The following is a 20,743-nucleotide window of genomic DNA, read 5'->3' as shown; positions in this document are numbered from 1 at the left end:
AGAATTTCTAACTGTTTTTATGAACTACAGAAAGGTTGGACAAAGAATCTTTATTTAAAGTACATGTATAATTTTGATCATATGTTTAATGAAGATAGGAACCTACTCAAGAACATGATTGAAGATTGGGGTCTTTGCATAGAAATTATATAAGCCACTTACACAGTGTTTTATTGCTAGCAGTAAAACTAACAAAACTTCAATGTATTTATAGGCCTGTTAATTACAAGAGAAATATGCAATTCTTTTATTCTATGAAGCACTAGTCATGCCTTACTTAGAATTTCACATACAGTTTTAGTCCTTTTACCTAAAAGAAAGTTTAGCAGAGGGTTAATAGAATGAGTAAGGCCATCCATATTTTTCTAATGGCAACAGTACAAGAGGGAACAAGTTTTAAGATATGAAAAAAGGTTAAAATCTAATAAAGCCAGTTTTAATTTTCTAATATACAGTAAGAATAGATAAGCACTTATAGATGTTTAAAAGAGGAATCAATAATTTCCTGAAAAGTAATAAGTGGGCTTACATTTTTACTTTTTATCAACTATGGGTATACCGAGACAGTTTTGAAAAACCAAATGATTCTTTGCTGTCTGTATGATATTGGTTGATGCATGTTTTCATGGTAGCATAAATCCAAAAGAGAAAGCATTCAACAGCTGACAAATTTACTAATTATGTAACAAAAAATGAATTTCTGAATTTATGTAATAACTGAACTAAATGTTATGGGTCATTTCTGTTATCTAATTCACTTTTTCTGTTCAGAGCACCAAGAAAGTTTGCCTCTTCACATATTTTGTCAAGAATAATCTGCTCTTTCTGCTGTTTTGAATAATCCAAAAGCAAATGTAAGAGAGAATTATATTTTTGAAAAATGAGTTGAGAGGGTATTCAGTTCTACATCATTATAATACTGTAATATTATTTTGTCACTGGATGGTGGCGAGATCTATATTTAGACTGCAAACAATTTATGTAAATCACTTTGAAAAGTAATACCTTATAACATGCAAAAAAGTATAAGGCGTCTTTGTAAATGATTCCTGAAGGCAGCCCAATGTGGATTTGCTAAAAAAGAAAACACACACACCCAACTGACTATCACAGTCATACTATAAATTTTAAAATATTTGGCTTATCTTCATGTAATTTTTTCAACGTTTTTAGGCAAAACATTATAATTTTTCATTAACTATTTTACTAAAACTTTCTCCATATAATATATGGTGTCAAGGTGTTGGCTGTTCTGAGTGTAAAAAGATTTTCATATTAAAATGGTTTTCTTCACCTGAAAATTTTCAAGTTCTATTTGCATAATCCCTAAACCCTAAATATGTATTATTTTTTTCTCAGAAAACATTATATTTTATCTATTATTTTCTCTGTCATAATTCTACATGTCAATTTGATTGACCTCATAGCCACTATAACATATTAAAGGTATAAAAATGTGAATAGAGTGAGTAATACTGTTCTGTCCTTTTTTGTATTGACCACAAAGTTCAAAAGTACTTTTCTTGCAAGTTTCTATATCTAACCTTTTCATATGTATTTCCTGTGTTTATTTTACTGTCAACAGATATAAGTACAAACCTGACAAACATAAAGCAATGAATTACCATTTCTACCACTAGACTGTTCATGTAAACTTCAAAGACACATTTTAGAAATCACGTATAAAAAAATTATCAAATTATTATATTAGTATACTTAAAACCATTGTAATTTACCTGGCTTTCTAATTATATTATATGAGAATTTAAAAAATGTAATTTCTGTTCAAAGCAACAACTTAGTCAACACGCTTTAATATTTCCAGCGAAGTTATAAATTTCCCCTTTGAGCCTATTACGAATGACTGTCATATTTACACTATTTGGAATGTGCTCTTTTTCTTGGTTTTAAACACATACTTTAGAATAGTTGTAAGTAGACAAGAGGTTTCAAAAGGATGGTTATGGGTGGGGCTACCCTGGTAGGTATGCAAAATACAGCAGTCAATATTTGCCAGGGATTGTGTTTTATTTTAAGTATATGTCAAACACCTACCACAATGGAATGAACAGACTGAACATTTAAGAAAGAAAATCACCTGGGCAAGTAATTTTTACACTATTAAGTTCTGTAACATTCAACTTGGATAAAAGAGCCTGAGGAACTGATGCATCCTGTGATACAGTGTTAACTATAAAATTTTCAAAATCAGGTCATTGAAAGAAGTGTCCAATTCACAGTCAAGATGATTTCAGTAGTTAGTTTGATCATCTCAAGCATTAATGACTGCTGTACAATATCTGTGTATACTCGTGATCAGATTAGCCACTTGTTGCTGTGGAATCTGTTGCCATTCTTCAATAAGGGCAACTTCCAAGTCTTGGAGCATTCTTAATGCTGCTTGATGAGCTTGTAGCCTTATCTGTTGCTGCTCAAAGGTATGTTATGTTGAGTTGAGGTCAAGAGACCTAGCTGTCCACTCTATCTTGGGAATTCCTTCAGCTTCTAGAAAGGCAGTCACTGCCCTTGCACAGTGTGGACATGCATTGTCATCCACAAGCAGGAAGTCTGGCCATGTTGCAGCTGCATCTGAATGAAAATTGGGTGCAAGAATTTCATCTCTGTATCTTAGGCCAGTGAGCCTTTCATTTGGATGATTACAAGGTCAGCAAAGCCTTCAATTGAGATGCTTCCCCCACGCCATGACTGAATTTCCTCTAAAATGATCATGTTTGATGACATTTTGAGGCAAACTGCACTCACCAGGGCAACTCCAAACTCTTCTCCATCTTAAAAAAAAGTCTACAAAGCAGCAAAACTTGCCAGTGAAGAGTATGGCCTTCCACTGTTGCACAGTTTACCTCTTGTGTTCACTAGCCCATTACATGCCTGCCTGTATTGTCAGCTTAAAGGAACATGAACAGTAGGATATCTAGCCCTCAACTGAGCTTTATGAAGGCATCTGAATATATTATATGTAAAAGTATGGACACCGATAGCATCATGGAGGGAGTTATGAAGGTTAACAGCTTGAGCAAAGCAATTCCCTTCAGCCCAGACAGTCAAGCTGCAGTCTTGTTGTAGAGTTGTTAGTCTTCTCCTTCCTCCATCGTATCTATTGATTCTGTCAAACCATCTGAACCTGTTCCAGGCCTTGAATATCACACTTGGATATGCCAAGAGCAGTAGAAACCTTGTATTGATTCATGCCTCCTTGCAGCATCCCAACAGCCTTTTTAAAGTTCTGCAGGGGAACAATGATTCCTTTGATCTAAAAAAAAGGCATTTTCTGCACTGCAAAATCTTAGACCAATTTTGGCAGACAATGATCTCAAAATTTCACTGCATGAACATTCATTCTGAAGGAATGATCAAGAAAACAAAGCCAGAATCTAATCAATGTCACACAGGCAGAAAGTTTGCACCTGGCAATGTACAGAAAATGGTCTTCCAAGCTATGTCGTTTTTTTAATTGGCCTTTATTAACATTAGTGTACCTATTATATAAAAACATGATACACTGTAAATGTTGACCACTGTATATTAATATTTCAGCAAATCAAAGAGGTGAAAAAGTTTTTAATTTAATATTCTAGCTTTTCAATGTACTAAATTTGAGTTTTTAATTTATTGATCACTATAGAAATTGTATGGTGTTTATAATAAAATATAAAATGAGGAATAGAAAGGCCATATGACAACACACAAAAAATATATTTAGTACTTGTATATTTTTTGAATTAAGATATTAAAACAAATAATATATAAAATTTCAGTTATAAACTATGTTATGATGCAAATTTTACTGACCTAAAATGATAGAAAAGTTCTTTAAATTAAATTTTAAAAATAAATTGAAAACTTTGTGACATGCAACCTTTGACCAGTTTCTAGTAAAAGGGTTAAATATCAAAATATAATTTCAAATACAAGGAAGTGCACACACAAATTAATGCATAATCATAAATATGTAGGTGTATAATTAGTACTAGACAAATAGATGGAATCGCAAGAACAGTTTTTTATTTATGAATATCTTATACTTCAAATATTTCTTAAAGACAGAGCCTTTTTCAACAATATTAAAGTGGGAAAAGTGAAAAACAATTTTTTTCTTAGTTTGTTCACAGTGAAGGAATGCAAACATTTTGGAAGCCCTAGGATACTGAATCATTTTAACTCTAATTTTGTTATCTGATCAATATTAACCAACTCATTCAGAAAGTGAAATAAAAAAATTTAAATGTTTATGCTTCTTGAAATTTTACTAATCCTAAACTTCAATCTTTTTTATACTCTTGTTCTGTTTGACTAAACTTTCAAAATATCCTATAAGAAGTTACAAAACATATGGCAATAATAATAAGTTCACGTTTTATAACCTATTAAGTCTTATGCATGGTCAGTATTTTAACATATATCTAATCTAAGAAAGATTTTTCAATCTTTGAGATTTTATTAGACACTTTGCTGTGTAAACTTAAAAGTTTTTCAACAATAACTACTTGGTTATAAAGTTCAGAATTACTCATTTCAGTTACAAAACTACATAAATTTAGAAGCCAGCAGAAAATACTGGGAAGCTTTTCTACCTCTTGTATACTTATGTTATTAAAATGCTTTATCCAGTAACGTTTGTGTGGTTTAATCCTCGATATCTTTTTACTCCAATTATTTATCAAAACTAATAATGTTTCACTGGAAATTAAAGGCAAATCAGTTTTCATACTATTAAGTGCATTTTTTCCATTCCGAGTGTTTTCCTGTTCTTCCTGTTCAAAATCATAATCAAATGAGCATGACCAATACTGGTCATGTACATGATTCTGAGAACAAGTAAAGTCATCACAATCTAAAAGTACTTCACTATGACTAGTCCTTCCTTTCAAATTTTTATATGTTCTTGAGCTGTCTTTTGTTAGGGTTTCATCAAAAGGATTTGGAATTGTTTCAGAAGTTATGCAAACTCCATTAGAAGCTTGTTGAAATTCTTTGCTTTCGCAGGAGACTGTTTCAGTTGTGCATGTAGTAGTAATCCTTGATGAAACTATATCTTGGAAGCTAGCAGTGTTAGTTAAGTAGACAAGGGTTGTTGAAGAAAATCGATATAGGAGCTTACTGAAATAAGAGACATGAGAACTGCTAGATACATTATGCATTGAGTGGGTTGCATAGTGCAAGAGGGTTTTGGACAAAGGAAAACTAGTTGATGGACACAGTGGGGTTTTCTTCATATGAATTGTCAGTTTACAAAGAATGTTCTTTATCACTTCATGCACTTCATGATTAGATAATTTTCCTAAAAAAATATTTATAAATCATTTGTATAATTATGCATAAAGCTTTATATAAATTTAAATAGTAAAAAGCATTATTACGTAGACAAATATCACAGTAAAATGTAAAAGATTTTACATCAAAGTAGCACCTCTTCTTACACTAACCGTAAGATGTCACCATAATTACAGAAATCAAAGTTTGTGTCATGTACATTTAATTAATGTTTAATGAGTGATGAAATGTTCACAACAGAATGAAAACAAGTGATTTTTCTCTAGTTTACTTTTCTTAATTGTTTTCATTATATTAAAGGCAATATTATAAGCATATCATAATAAGCACCCCAGGATCATCTTCAATTAAAACATCCCATTGCAAATGAGATTTCAATACTTTTTGTGGATAAAGTAAACAAAAACTTAGTGGCAACACTGAGTGACCACATTCCTAGTTTCATTCTCAGAAATCAGTGGTAATGCACTCACTGCAAATCCTTATATATCACATGAAATATTTTACAGGCATATTACAGTATTTGCCCAAGACTGTTCTTCATAAGCCATACTTACTCTATATTTAGAACATTCATATACAAAGATTCTTCTAAAGTTAAAAATATTTTCATTCTTTAACAGCAAACTGTGAAAATTTTAGTCTTGAGATATACAAAAACTTATTGCACTTTATTAAAAATTATTAGCTCAGTATTAATATTCATCCAAAAAAACCTTATTTATAATAAACTTCAGCAAAAAATGTGTGTGGTTTAAAGTTGGTAAAACTGATCTTTATTGCTTGTCATGCCATGAGCAGCTGAATTAAAACATTAATCTTTTAAGATTGATGATATATAAAATTGGTTAATCCATAAAATAAATTAATGGAAAATAACTTTTCTAAATGTTAAAAGATAATATATTCTTTAACAGTTTAAATGTGATGAATGTGTCTGATATATTTACCAGAATGTTATATGTAGTGTTACTTAACATATAACATGAAAATGAAATGCTCAATATAATTATTCTAGTACAAAAACAAGGTTTAGGGAACAATCTTACAGACTTCAACAATAAAATTTTAAAATTAGAATAAATTTTTCAAACTGTTTAAGTAAAATTAGGTAATGGTAATTTTACATACAGAAATACGATCATATAATACATTCCACTTACGTTTATTTTTTCCCAAAATATTTTCTTTGGAGTAGCGCTTTTGCAAAATCTCTTCATTGAATGAATTAAACACATCAAGATCTAAAGGCAGTTTTGAATTCCTGCAAAAAGTTAGTTTAGTAAATTTTTCTCTAACACAGATCTAATCACAATAGTGGTCAATTTGCATATACAAAATTGAGTCCTTTCCTTTATTAACTTTATTGAAATATAAAAGCATTAACAGTAAATTTTCAAATTACCTTTAATTATCAAAAACACATTCTGTAATAGTTACAGTTATATTAGCTGATGTGCAACAAGCCACAATTACAAAAATAGATACTTACGGATTTAAAGAGGACATATTCTTAATTTCTAAATATTCCAAAACCATCTTTATATGTTCTTCCCATACATTCCACAAAAATAAGTTGATACCTATAAATTAACAGTGTACAAGGAAAATGACCACAGCAATGAAAATAGTTGCTACATTTACAATTCACTAATTTTTTATTTGCAATAGAAATATGTTTCTACATTTGAATCTCAAAATTCTATCAATTTCTTTAAAAAGAATGAAACAAATACAGTTTTCTTAGAGATATCACATAATAAAAGTAGTAAAAACTGGCTAATTTTAAACATTTATATTAAAAAAAAAGGAATAAGAAATTTTTATTTGTTCCATTTTCCTTGGGAACATAACTTATAAAATCACTCCTTAACTTTTGTTTTAATTGTATGTGCTATGAATACTTGCAAAAAATAATTATTAATCATTTCATGAATATTATCCATATAATCAATACCAAAGGCAAAAAATATCAACAGATTCTGAACTAAACAGTTGGACTTCAAAAAACAACATCCATTAAATTAGGGGAAAAAAAAAGTTTCTATTTATGACATTCACACTAATTACTAATAAAGTTCTTATAAGTGAAGAAGATTAGTGATGAGCTCAGCATCAGAAATTACTGACCATATCACATGGCTTAAAAAAACAAAAAGACACACTGATGAACATCACGTTTCTATAAAATGTTATTAAAAGCATCACCGCGTAAGCTGCACTCACATATGTCCTTTAGTTGTAGTTAAATAAAGGTGAAAAAACACAAGAGATATGTTTATGTGTATGTGTGATACCCTCTGCTTCAGCTGGGAACTAGGAAGCTCCTAAGGTCAATGAATGCAGATCTCCTTCAGTCATCTGTGTAAAGTTCAAATTAATTTCTTTTTCCAACCAACCCTTTATTTTACAGTGACCTCTTTTATACTAAAACCTTCAGTTCCTACAGTCTGATGGAGTACACAAGGTTGTTCTGAACTAGAAGAGTCAACTTCCGTGTTTAGTAAGAGAGGTCATTAACAGTTGCAAAAACATTGACAATTCTCATAAAACACTTCATAAAAGTTCAAGTTGGCAAAATATCGTGTCTATAGCTTTCACTACTGTAAGTGACTACAAATGGCTTCTATCACCAAAATCACTTTTTGACACATTGAAAAACTTGGTTCATTTATAGAATACTGACTACATATCTTCTAAATAATGATACCTGGGTTTTATGTGTAGTTCACAAAGGAGACTCAACTGACCCCTGAATCCTCTGTCCACAAACTTCACATAATGCAGTTGTATCCAGGTTTGAACATTTCTTTACCATTTTGGATTATGTGATAATTGCTGCATCATTTTGCCCATCGGCAAAATATGGATAAATTGAATACCACCATCATTGATTTGACAAGTGGTTACTACTTATGCATACTATAATTTTGCTTCTGGAATAAATACGTGGCACTTTCTTGTGTATACATTTACCATATCAAGTATGGCAACATAACTGTTCCTTTATGTAAAAATGTCCAGTGTAAGAGGTTATATATATTTAAACATGAAAACAAGCTGAGTATATTGCTGTTGTTATTTCCCAAAGAAAGAAAGAACTGTACATAGAATTCTGTTTCATGAAGAAAATCACCCAACAGTTTCATACAGATATTTAATGGATATTTATATTCCTCAAATAGAGAAGCCATCAAACTGAAACTTGATCAGCCAGTCACATCAACATATTCACTGTCAGCCTGTTGCACACTGTTTTTGCAGCTGCAAGAGTTCTCTAAAATCTGTCTTATTCATTTTGTTACAATACAGTCTTTTAGTTTTGCATCTATTACCTCACACAGTATTCTCATTAAAAAATATAAACAGAGAAGGAGAGATTACTTCAGAATGAAGTACAAGTGAGCACACATAAGACTAAATACATATGGAAAAAATTGGAGAATGGCAACAGGTAACTTTATGGTGTATATATATATATATATATATATATATATATGAATTCCATTACAGATGAAGCAAGTTACTTTTTCACTTTCACTTATAAGCATTTTATAAATTATTGTCTTTCAGTACATTTTTCATTAAACAAAAATCAACAGATCACTTGCCTGAATTTTGTGGAAGTGCTGCTGACAGCTTTTTCCCATACTTGCTAAGTTTTCTGTATTAGTAAACTGTCATTTTATTAATTCATAATAACAAACCATATATACAATCACACATACACATACATATATATACGTACATATGCATATCAATTAACCAACTACTTGAAATATGCCATAGTTTTCTTATGTTTTAATTTATTATAATACCATATGCAGTTATACAAATGATAATAATAATAATAGTAATAGCTGACTGTGTGATTTTTGGTTGTACTAAATCTTGGCTTCTAAAACATGATGAAATTTGGATGCATCAAAATCTAATCCATGAGTTAAACTTAAAATATATCATCAGACTGATCTTGCTTATTCTTTACTATATGACTGTTTTGTGAAGATTCTAAGTACAAAAACTTAGTCAATAAAGTGAGTGTTATTTACAGTTTCACTACATCAACAACTGTTTGAATACAGTGTCTCAGAACTGGTTCATAGCTATACCTTGATATCTAATTGGTAACTTCATAGTTTGTAATCAGCGAGGAATCATACACGGAAATAACGTAGAAAATGAAATGTTAATTATGATTATGAATACAATTTCATTTCAAGAATAATCAATTTTGCATACATATTTTTTTAGATAATATAATTTCTTACATGATTTGTAAAAAACAGGGTAAATAAATACACATCAAGTATAGTTCAGATAAATCTTACTTGTTACCCTTTTGAATGTATTGTTTGAAGAATTATTTATTTTGCCTATCTGTTTTACAACAATGAGGTACTTTTTACTTATCAATTGTTTACTTTTATAAAAACAAAACACAATTCATGTAAAGCCCAAAAAATATTAATGAAACAATTATAATGCAACTTATCAATGTCTGTGAAGTACTAAAATGATTATGTATTGTACTTCCTACATAAATGAAAATAAGGAAAAATATATGGCAGATTGTTCCTACTTTTATTAGCTACTACACTACTATTTATAAATCTTTTAAAAGTAGTTTTCAAAATCACTCACCAAAAGTATGTAGTTATTAATTTCAACTTAACTTTTTAGTACTAAAGTTCTATGCTTTAGTTAGTATACTCTGTTGAAATATTTGGGCAAATGATAGATATGATACTCTAATGAAGTAAGCACCAGAAACAAAGGAGTAAATTAAATCTAACAATTGTTCATAACATAAAACATTTCCTAACCACTAAATGAAGGTTTAGAAGTATGTTATTGTTTCTATGTTCTTCAAAATGCAAACTTAATCAACACTAATTATGTTATTTCACAAAAAAATATTATATGTAACCTAAACTCCAGTAACTTCTTATATCATTTTTAGAGCTAATTTAAGACTTGATTTTTATTTGAATCTAAAATTTTCTTAAAAACTGAAAAATAGTGCAAACTGTTGCCCCTAATGATATTTTGCCATTAAAATGTATTTTAAATTTACGTCACAACATAATGATACCTCAAATATAACATCAAACATACTTTAAATCTAAAAAAATTATTTCTATATCTTGTTATGTTCAAAGTGTTAATCAGTTTCAGAAATTGTGTAAAATAATTTCAGGCTTTTCATGTACACTGTGAATTTGTTCAAATATTAATTAAAGTTAAAAAAGTAACTAATATTTTATAATTCTAATTTATCTGTTTCAGTTGCAAACATTCCAGGTGTAAAATTAAAAAAAAATTATGGAAAGTATGATTCATCTGAAAATAAAACTGGTCACAAAAAATAGGTGTGACAACTACAAACAGCTTATTTCATTGTACAAGCTGAATGCCAATCATACGATGGAAAATAAACTTTTCTTCAAAAATATTTATCTAATATTTTATGAATACATTTGCTGAAAATTAATTCTGATTTAGTAACAGAATATGTATGAGAATGACTATCCTATTCCTAATGTTTCACAAAAACACTTTTTATGTATACTTGGCCATTCTGGTATTCTCTATTAACTATTTTTCTAGTTCTGGCTTTGTTAGCTTGCTGAGCTGAAGAGGTATACTTTAATTTAGGCATTTTTAAAATTAAAATGTGCTGTGAGTAAAACAAGCAGGATATTATAGAGTTGTAAGCTGAGGGTTCTGATTGGACAAAACTTTGTTATGTTGCATCAAAGTGTCTCCCTTACAACCAACCAAACATAAGGAATTTCAGACAATGAGTATGATTTCTGTGCACCAGCAACATTAAGTATGATCTCTATCAACCACATAGAGCATCATCCAATTTATATGTATACACTGCTAAAAGAATTTAAAAAAAAGAACTTATTTGTCATAGCAGAAAGTACCATTATTCTGTGCAAGTTGCATATCAATTGGTACTGGAACCAAGATATCATGACAAATTGATAGTTTTTTATGTATTTACTACAAATTAAAAATGCCAATTTTAAACTGTATTAATTTCAAAACTAAGTTTTTAAGATTTGACTAATAATTCTCATTTTAGAATATAATATAATTTTGAATATAATATGATTCATCTTTAGTGTAACAGATATAAACATTAACATTAATTACATTATAAGTAAAATATGCTAAAAGTAGAGTAAGTCTAAGTATATCAAGAACTACTTTACTGGGGGCTTTAAATAACACTGCAATCACAGGACTCTGCATCACAAATATCACAGTCACTGTTTCAACAATTACCAAATTATTTAAAAAGTTGCATAAGATAATGCTATTTTAAGATAAAATCCTTATTTCTACAGCTGAATCCCTCATTTTGTTTCTTGTTAAGATGTACTGTCAACTGAAAATCACAAAGATACAGTTTATTTTGTTATGGTTTGAAACACATCTTAAATGAAAATCATTATGTTTTAAAAGTTGTAAATCTGATATCACTACAAGATTCAAGATAACTTTTTCAGCTTAACACAACAAGTAAAATTATAAGAATTTAGAATTTTTGTTAAATTGCAAAATCATCAAAATATTCCTCTCACTCCTCTGTTTTTCCATCTAGTCCAAATAGTAGCTTCAGGGTAACAAGAATTAAACTAATGGCTCGGCTCTCAGGACTATACATAGGAGAGATCCTTCCAGGAATAACTGCTTGAAATTTCCACTGTATGGATGTTTCTCCAGTTTTCTCAGCTAGTTTTTGAACAAGGGCAACAAGTTCAGCTGTAAAAATATGAAATAAAGTGCTCAGACTTTAAAGAAAGTGTAAATTCTTAATGTATATTATATAACCATTTCCTCTTTGATCCAGCAGTTACAAACAATGCAGTTTCTTTGTGCAAAATTTCTGTTTTCAATCAGCAACACTTTGACCTGAACACTTAAGAAAAAAATGTTTCTTCATGAAATATTGAATATATTTACAAGCTTTGCAACTGAAAACAACAAGCAGACACTCAAAACATTTAACAGATTTATAATATTCTATACAATATCATTGAAAAAAAAAATCATATCAGCACAATCTCATGTTAACTTTAAAATTTCAAGAAGAATGACTATCTTTTGAGTTATTTTAAACTAATTTTGTATGAAACTTTTAACAGCCACTACTCGACCCAGTCCAATATCTTTTAGTACTGAGTCTAGGATGGTCAACAGATGTCATTCCAGAAACTGGTGATTCAGATATTTTTATAGATCTCAATGAATGAAGCTCAGCACAAGTTACTAAAACCAAAAATAATAAAAATTAAAAAAAATAAAATAAATAATAATAATAAAATTAAAAAAAATAATTAATGTATGACATGATGAAATCTACATGGATTATGATATGGTGGTACCATACTGGACATTACATCATCCTTCTTATATTTACTCTTTATTACAGAAATGACATTTTTTAATCTGTAAACTGCTGTAAAATCTCCTTATAACACATCATACACCTGCTTTTAACTTCAAGACTGCACCATTTGGCTTTACTGTGTCATCAATTTCACACAATATAAAAACTAATGATTTCTTATTTCTACTTCACTTCTATCAAGACTTCTTGAACCTACATGTTTTTCTAACATCACAATTTCTTATATATGATTTTTTAAGGTTAATGATACTACCCCCCCCCCCTGATGTTTCATTAACAATGCAGTAATCACCTAACAAATCCCCAATTCAGCTAGTGTGTCAAATCAACTGGGATATATATTTGAATAAGTTCTTATCTCAACCTACCTGGACCCATGCTTTATCTTAATCACTACCTTTCAATCATAGTGTTCACTCACCCATCTAGATCATTTCAAGCACGTTTCATTGCTAAGTTTTTTTACTTTATAAATTAACTTGTCTATGATGACTCTCATGGTCTTGGGTGTGATCCAGTGATCTAGACCTCTAAAAGTGTACCAAATGTCTTTTTTTTTGTCCAATCAAAACATCCCAAACCTTTCCAGAATAACTATTGATCCATATAAAGATGCTGAGCTGGTTGATGTGGCAAGTGTTAAAATTACTTTGTAACACTGTGTATATCTGTGTGATAATATAAAATCAGTGAAGAGACCAAATAAAATACATATCTAGAGATAGATGATTAGTGCTATATTTTCTAGCTGATTAATCAAGGGACTAATAATCAATTACACGTAATTAAGTAATTATTAAGGTGCTACCCAAGTCATGGTATTACAAACATAAAACAAAGTTGACAGCAGGTACTGCCAGCCTTACATCTATTCAGTATTTTCTTTTGTTGTTGTTTGTATATAGCACAGTTTTATGAACACCAACTGCTAATCAAATGTACTCCATTGCCAATTAATTTGGCCCTCAATTAATTAATTAGTAAATGCTACTAATTTTCCAGCTCTATTCCCATGATAAGAATGCAAGAGCCATCTACAACAAAAGTGCCAGAGAAACGTCACTTGCAAGAAAGAACAAAAAATACATTTCTAAAGAAAGAAGGCACAAGGAATAGATGATAAATGGTTTGAACAGGAAATGTAAGAAACTAGAGAACTAAACAGAGTTTCCAGTTTGGATGAAGAACTCAATGAGGAGAACAACTGAAGAAAAAGGCTTAGAAGGGGTATGTGTGAACTATAGAAAGAAATTTAAAATGGCCAGAGAAGAGATGAAAGATAGAAGACATGTACAAAATCTTTTTGTAATCCACAACAGTGTAAAAGAGGGGTCAAAGAAGGAGAGAGGCATATAAAATGAGACTGAATCAATCCTGATTCAGAGTATCCAATTATCAGTTCTACAAAGTTTGGAGTTGGAGGCCAAAAAAGTTTAAACAAGGTCTTGAGAGTAGTCAGAAATGAAAAGACCCCCAGAGCAAGTCTACTGAAAACACCAGAAGCTGGAAGGCCACTCTGTGAAAAGGATCAAAACAGTTTAACTGCCACCAGGGTCTTAGTTAATGGAGACATTATAAGCCAATAACAAATGTGGTATTTGTGGTCACAAAAGAGAAGGTGTACAAGGAAAGCAAAAGCCCTGAGAGCAAATACCTTTATGCTTGTGGATGAAAGAAAGTAGATAAAATTCCTGAATGGATCATGACAAAAATATCAAACAGACAAGTCAAAAGATGACAACAAGCTCATTGAGCAGACAAAATCTGGAAGATGGTGAAAAAAGAAGCAACCTCCCTAGGGACCAGACTCTTGAAATGAAGTAGTCATCTAGAATTGCACCATACCCATACAGTAAGGCATTGGTTAACAGATTTTATTTCTACACTTGATTGTTATCAAACACAAAGCTATACACAGGCCATATGTGCTGCTTCCATAACTCATTTGGAAACCCAAATATTTGAGCATTATAAGATATCAAAATTAGTGCTTAGCCACTGAAAAAAGCTCCAAATAAATATGTGCTTGGGCAAGGTGGAGAGGAATGAATGCTCAGGTTATGTGAGATCCAGTGAACCACCATGAAAATGAGAAATGAATAAGAGAAAGGTAATGCAGAAGAAAATACAATGGGTTTCTGGATATACTGCACTAATTGGGAAAAATGGATTGAAGGAAGCAAGGAAGTCAAAAAAAGAGTGCCAAAAAAAATAAGGAGACAAATCCTTCAAAAAAAAAGAGAAAATAACAAAACATGAAAGTCTTTGTATTAGAAGTTCCATCTCTCAAAGACAGAGGAAAAGGCTCAGCCCACTCCATATATGAATTGTGAAGAAACTTCACATGAAAAAAATTATTGGGTGAGGATCAAGACTTAATTAGAGAACTGAACTAAATACCCAAAATATGACCATCTCCAAAATAGAAAGGAAGTCACAACAGTGGATGCCATGTTGGATGAGACCAATCATTAATAAGATAGTGAAACAACAGAATTATGGAATGAAACATCAAAGTAAAATCTCATCAAATTCATTGCATCACAGACACCTTGAAGGGAAGGACTGAGAATATTATATTCAACCATTGTGGGCAAATCAAAAGAAGTGGAAGAAAGGTGAACAAACAGGTAGAGTACTCATATAGGGTGAGAATATCATCCATTTTGAACAAAGGATTTTGTTTGCTGTTAAGCACACAAAGTTACATATAATGATCTACCTGTACTGTGTGCACCATGGGTATCAAAACCTGCTTTATAGTGTTACAAGCCTTCAGATTTACAGCTGAACCACTGGGAGACTTTAACCAAAGCTGGTTCAACTGGGAAAATTTATGACAGGTTGCCAATTTCTCATTTCAATGGGAATGACAAAAACATGAAAGTAAAATCTAAGAATGAAATCAAGAAATTTGTCAATAGCATTTCTAGTTGGATGGGAGGGTAGAACGACAAGAAAAACACCATGAGAAAGCACCAGTGAAACCCAATATGTCTGCAGCAAAGGTCAACAGGTATAGAAAGTAAGAAAGCTGAGCACCCATCAAACTGAAACTGAGGAGCAGCTTCTGAAACAATTCACTTCCAAAACCTACAATCACTAACCCTCAGAGAAAATGGAGTGGCATCAGACAGTAACAAAATGAGGAGCAGGAGAGATGGTGACCACATAAAGCTGTATACCTTGTTGGGTTTCTTGGCCCAAAAAAAATAAAGAAAGAAGCAAAAAATAAGAGAATGGTTGTCAAACTGACACACTCAAGGTGAGGTTGGGAGAGTTAAGACACCTTAACAAAGTACATCCCAGAAACAAAACTATGTTAATTGCAATACAAAGACAGAAGAAAATTGACACCAAGATGGAAAATGGGTATGTGTAAGTTTTCTCAGTAAAACTAAAAGGGTCATTATAAAAAGCTTCTAAAAAAGCAGTAAGTAGCAAAGATGAGGAGCACCCCAAGTAGAAAGATGAAATTCAAGTAAATGAATTAGAATTTTAAGGTAGCCTGACATTTAGTTGAAAACAATTGGAGAAAGAGAAATTAAAAATACATACCTGTACAATCAAAGATGTGAAAAAAATAAAGTGGAACTGTTTGTTTTTTTTTTCAAAAAAAAGAGAGATCCCGAAGTAAAAACAGGTGGTCAAATTCATTTAAAGATTAAACCAACTCAGCTGAAATAACCAATGTAGGAGTTCAGGATTCAAAATCATAATAGAATCAGCCACTTGTTAGACAATGATAGCAAAATCATGGACTGTCAGAATGCCTCCTGTCACCACTGCAGTGGATTTGTTCTCCTGAAGAATATCAGAACCTCAGGAGACGTCAGAAACATGATAATCAAAGGTCTAACTCAAATATTTAAAATTTGGTTTGTTTTTTTTCTAATAAAAAAACAAGGGGAAGAAAGACTACACTATGAATGGAAACAAAAGTTCAAAATAATAAGCACAAATTCTGTAATTCTGAAGATCAGACTTCAAAACTGGGAAGTACCAAAAGAAAAAATGAGCCTTTGTTGAAATGTTACTGCTAATGGGTTTTACTACAAATGGGAGTTGTATCTGAAAATTATTACATCATAAGCTGGAACAGCCCATGTTGATATGTGTATAGGTGGAAGTTTTGTTCAAAACTTATGACATTTCTTCAGCAGTAGCTTGAAATAATAGCTATTTGTTCTGTGAAAAGGTATTATATCTGAGTTTCACTTTCCAATAATGAGTTAAAATATTGTCATAAACAATACAAAAAATTCTGTTTGGTTTAGATACTATTATAACTTTTTTTTTTAAATTACCATGTTTGAGATCTGTAAGTTAGGCTCTCCAATAGTAAGTTTATATTTGGTCAGAAAAGAAGACAAAAAAGTTGTTTATCCAATGTAGCTGTTACTTGTAATCCCACCTTTATACATTTTTATTGCAAAAGATGGACTGAGGAGTCCAGTTTGCCAGCTAGATCAAAGACCAAAGATTCATTTATCTGTCAGCAAAAAACAAGAACAACACTTACAAAATGGGGAATATAAATAACAAAAACACTTCAGAAAAATTTATCCTTACATACATAATTGAAAGCTATGCTACTCACCTGGTCATGGTACAAATTTTATTACACAAACCTCAATAATTGCACTGTCATAATACAAGTCTAATGGTATTCAGCTAGTCACAGTATACATTTATACAAATTGCAGTAATACTTGGATTATCATGGTACAAGTCTTGTGTAGCATTCAGTTGGTCGAGGTACATGACTATGAAAGTAAGCCAGTAATTAAGTGATTCCAGTGGTTTTAAAGAGTTAACTACGTTAGTATTGATGGAATAATTAGTGTATTACATGGGTTCTGTGTAGAGCAAGTGAAATTGCATACAATTAAGCAGTGGACATACAATCTGTTGAGGGGATCCTATGACCTACAACAGAAATGCAGAAGACTATGAAATAGTTCAAAGAATCATCTAATTTCAAGCCATCTGTTAAAAGAGGAAAGGGAGAATGGTTCAAAACATGTTTTTAAAAGCCAAGGCAGTACTTAGAATAAAAAGTATCCAACTTCTTTTCAAATCATCTGATGAAAGACTGCTGAAAAAAATGGTAACAGACCACAGCAGGATGAGCTGTACAGTAATGACATTAACTTTGCTTGAATACTAAGATCAAAACTGGAATACCAGATTGTTTATTTCCAAAAAGTAGTGCCCACTGAGGCATAGCAACACACTACCAGGTAAGCTGTTATTGCAATGACTGAAGCTTTGCAACATATTGCAAGGCAGTTTACAATAACTGAGGTGAAGTGGTTGTTCATATAACTCAATGCACAAGCTCTGGATAAGAGAACTGTTGACAGACCACATGCAAAGTCAAAGCCCATGATGGTGCAAAGTGTTAAAGACCTTCAGTGCAGAATCTCAGCCTGAATCACTGACCATTAAAGACTAGTAATCTGGTTTAAATCAACATGGATGCAATAGATTTTGAGCCTTGAACACAAACTCTATTTCCATGAGGTGGAATATAGGATATTCAACACCCTACTTATGCTTAATTTAACATACTTTGTGTGATAAATAAAATTCACCTTATTGTTAAAGAGAAGTTTTAAGAACTTTGTCTCAGCCATGACAAAAACTTTTGAACCTCAAAATTGGAGCTTAGGATCAGACTGCAATACCTCCTTGTAACAAAACATTTATGCATTTGATTTTTAGATGAATAAAATTTAATTTGGAGTAGACCACTCACACAACTTGTTGAGAGAAGTTTAGAGCTATGCTCAGTTCACGTCATATGAATGACCAACAGGAAATCTGAAAGTCATCAACATGGAAGCTCTTTAAAACTGTGAAAGAAAGATGTTCAGCACTGGCACTGATTTTAATATTAAAAAGTATGACACTCAAGATACAGTCTTGAGGTACTCTAAACTTCTATGGGAAGGACTGAGAGTCTTGATTACACACAGTCCTGAAATGACCACTCTGTAAAAATATCACAGATAACAATAAATAAATGACCACATAATCCATATGAAAGGAGGTCCTATAACTTACCATAAGCCTTCTCAAGAACAAAAAAAAAATATGTTCCTCCTTGTAAAAGGCTTACCTGACTGAGATTATAGTCAAATCAGGCATTCACAGTTGGCCAATGTCTGTGGAAACCATACTAGGGATTAAAAAAATGGTTGTTTGGTTTAATGAGACAAACAAGGTGAGTATTAACCATTTTCTTCAGAACTTTACATAGTTTGTTAAAACAATACAAATATAATTAGAAGGAATTTGATGATCTTTTAAGGAGATATTAAGATACCAATACCATAAATATGGAAACTGATACTTTTACCAAACTCAGTTATAAATAACTATAGAGCAAGGAAAGTAACAGTACAGAATTCTGTAATGGATCTCATCCAGTCTGACTGATGTAAAGTGAGATTAACTTCCTTCAAAGCAAAACATTCATTATAGCCACAAGGATAATTTAGCTGAAAAGAAGGTGGAGTCCTTTCAAACCATATTTGATGACCAAGAAAGAAGAACAGGTTGAAGTGAATTCATTGTAACCAAACTATGAACTTTCCTACCATCACTTCATCATGTTATTCCATAACCTTTGCCATATTTTAGTTTTTTCCATCTTTAAATTGATGTGTAAATTTTCAATAAAGTTTTTGTATGAAAAATCCTTACTCAAATATGAAGTTCTGTGAAATCAGGAAAGCAATTTAAATGGAATTTTAACAATTTGAAATTGTGGTAGTTATACATAAAATATGAAAATGTAAAGATTACATCATGGTTCTGTAGACCTAAAATATGCCAATGCTACTTTATCAAAGCTCAATTTTGAGTGTTATCAAAAGTAAAACAAATAATTTATTATATATCTTCCAAACACCAACTTTCTTAACAAATTATTGCAAATCTAGTGGACAACAATGGCCAACATTAAAAATGGATATCCACTTACTGGCAGAATATCCTCGTACCTTCAAGAACAAACATATTAAGCTGTGTTTGTTTATTTACTGAATTTCTTCCAGAAGTGCTTGGGGTATATCTACAAAAGCCATTCCTGACTTAAAAGTGATAAACTAGAAGGAAGGCACCTAGTCAGTCCAGCCTACTACCAACTTTTGGGATACTTTAATCAAATGATTAAACCTACCATCACATTATAGCATCCTCATGGATAAAAAGTAATAGGATTTGAACAGATGACCTACAGATTGTGAATCAAGCATTCAAACCACAGTCATGACTGGACATATATATCAAGACTCAATGCAGACCTACCCACAGTTGTTTCACTGGCCCATTTTGCTAACAAGGTATCATTTCATAATATCATATTCTAATGAAGCAGAAAGTCTTTTACTATGCTTTAAATGAAGCATTCTTGAACAGTCAAATCCCTGATTTCTACATATTACTTACTTATTTATTCAGTCCTGAGAGCCAGGACTGATCACATTACTACAATGGGTCATAAAATTACTACCTGCACCTCTACGCACTTTAAAAAGCTGTGATTATATACCAACCAAACACAATGTAAATTATCAATATGTAACTTTATTCTGATGTTGTTCATTTCCAAATGATAAATAAATACTTTTAATATTATTTTTCCTCTCTATTTCCATAAATATCTATATGGCAGTTTTTTTTTGTTTTTTTATACAAACTGAAGTATTAGATTATCATAAAAGTACATTTCATTATAGCATTTGCAATATTCAACTAATCATGGCAAAAAGATTTTATTATGGAGTCTTTAGTGTTTATCTCAATGTGGTATCAGTTTTGCTTTTGAATCTGAATTATTACAATGATCAAAGTACATGCTTTATGAAACTTGGGAGTGCTTAAGTGGTAACAATCAGTATATTATCAGCATCCACCTCAGCAAGAAATATGTTTTCCAGAGGAACTGTGGTGTCTACCAGATTGTTAATGGAACCTGTAATATTCAGCCAGTCATAACATATAGGCTTTACT

The 20,743-nt window shown here is 31.2% G+C and overlaps 1 protein-coding gene across 3 annotated transcripts in view; it reads right to left on the bottom strand.

Annotated features, from left to right (window-relative positions):
- Positions 1-4,001: 4,001 nt before the first annotated feature.
- The window catches only part of LOC143229081 (TATA box-binding protein-associated factor RNA polymerase I subunit B-like), a 55,429-nt gene continuing 38,687 nt past the window's right edge, over positions 4,002-20,743 (bottom strand). For 2 of the 3 annotated variants that reach the window (XM_076460867.1, XM_076460866.1), the window contains 5 exons: positions 11,892-12,072; positions 8,904-8,956; positions 6,785-6,875; positions 6,456-6,556; positions 4,002-5,299 (listed from right to left, as the gene is read on the bottom strand). In XM_076460867.1, coding sequence (XP_076316982.1) covers positions 4,422-5,299; positions 6,456-6,556; positions 6,785-6,875; positions 8,904-8,956; positions 11,892-12,072 — 1,304 coding nt within the window. In that variant the 3' untranslated portion in view covers positions 4,002-4,421. The remainder of the gene's footprint in view (positions 5,300-6,455; positions 6,557-6,784; positions 6,876-8,903; positions 8,957-11,891; positions 12,073-20,743) is intronic. The other variant, XM_076460868.1, reaches the window with a different exon arrangement.

This window comes from Tachypleus tridentatus, chromosome 10 (genome assembly GCF_004210375.1).
Source record: "Tachypleus tridentatus isolate NWPU-2018 chromosome 10, ASM421037v1, whole genome shotgun sequence".
Classification (NCBI taxonomy): domain Eukaryota; kingdom Metazoa; phylum Arthropoda; class Merostomata; order Xiphosura; family Limulidae; genus Tachypleus; species Tachypleus tridentatus.
This window is presented reverse-complemented; position numbering and strand designations above follow the sequence as displayed.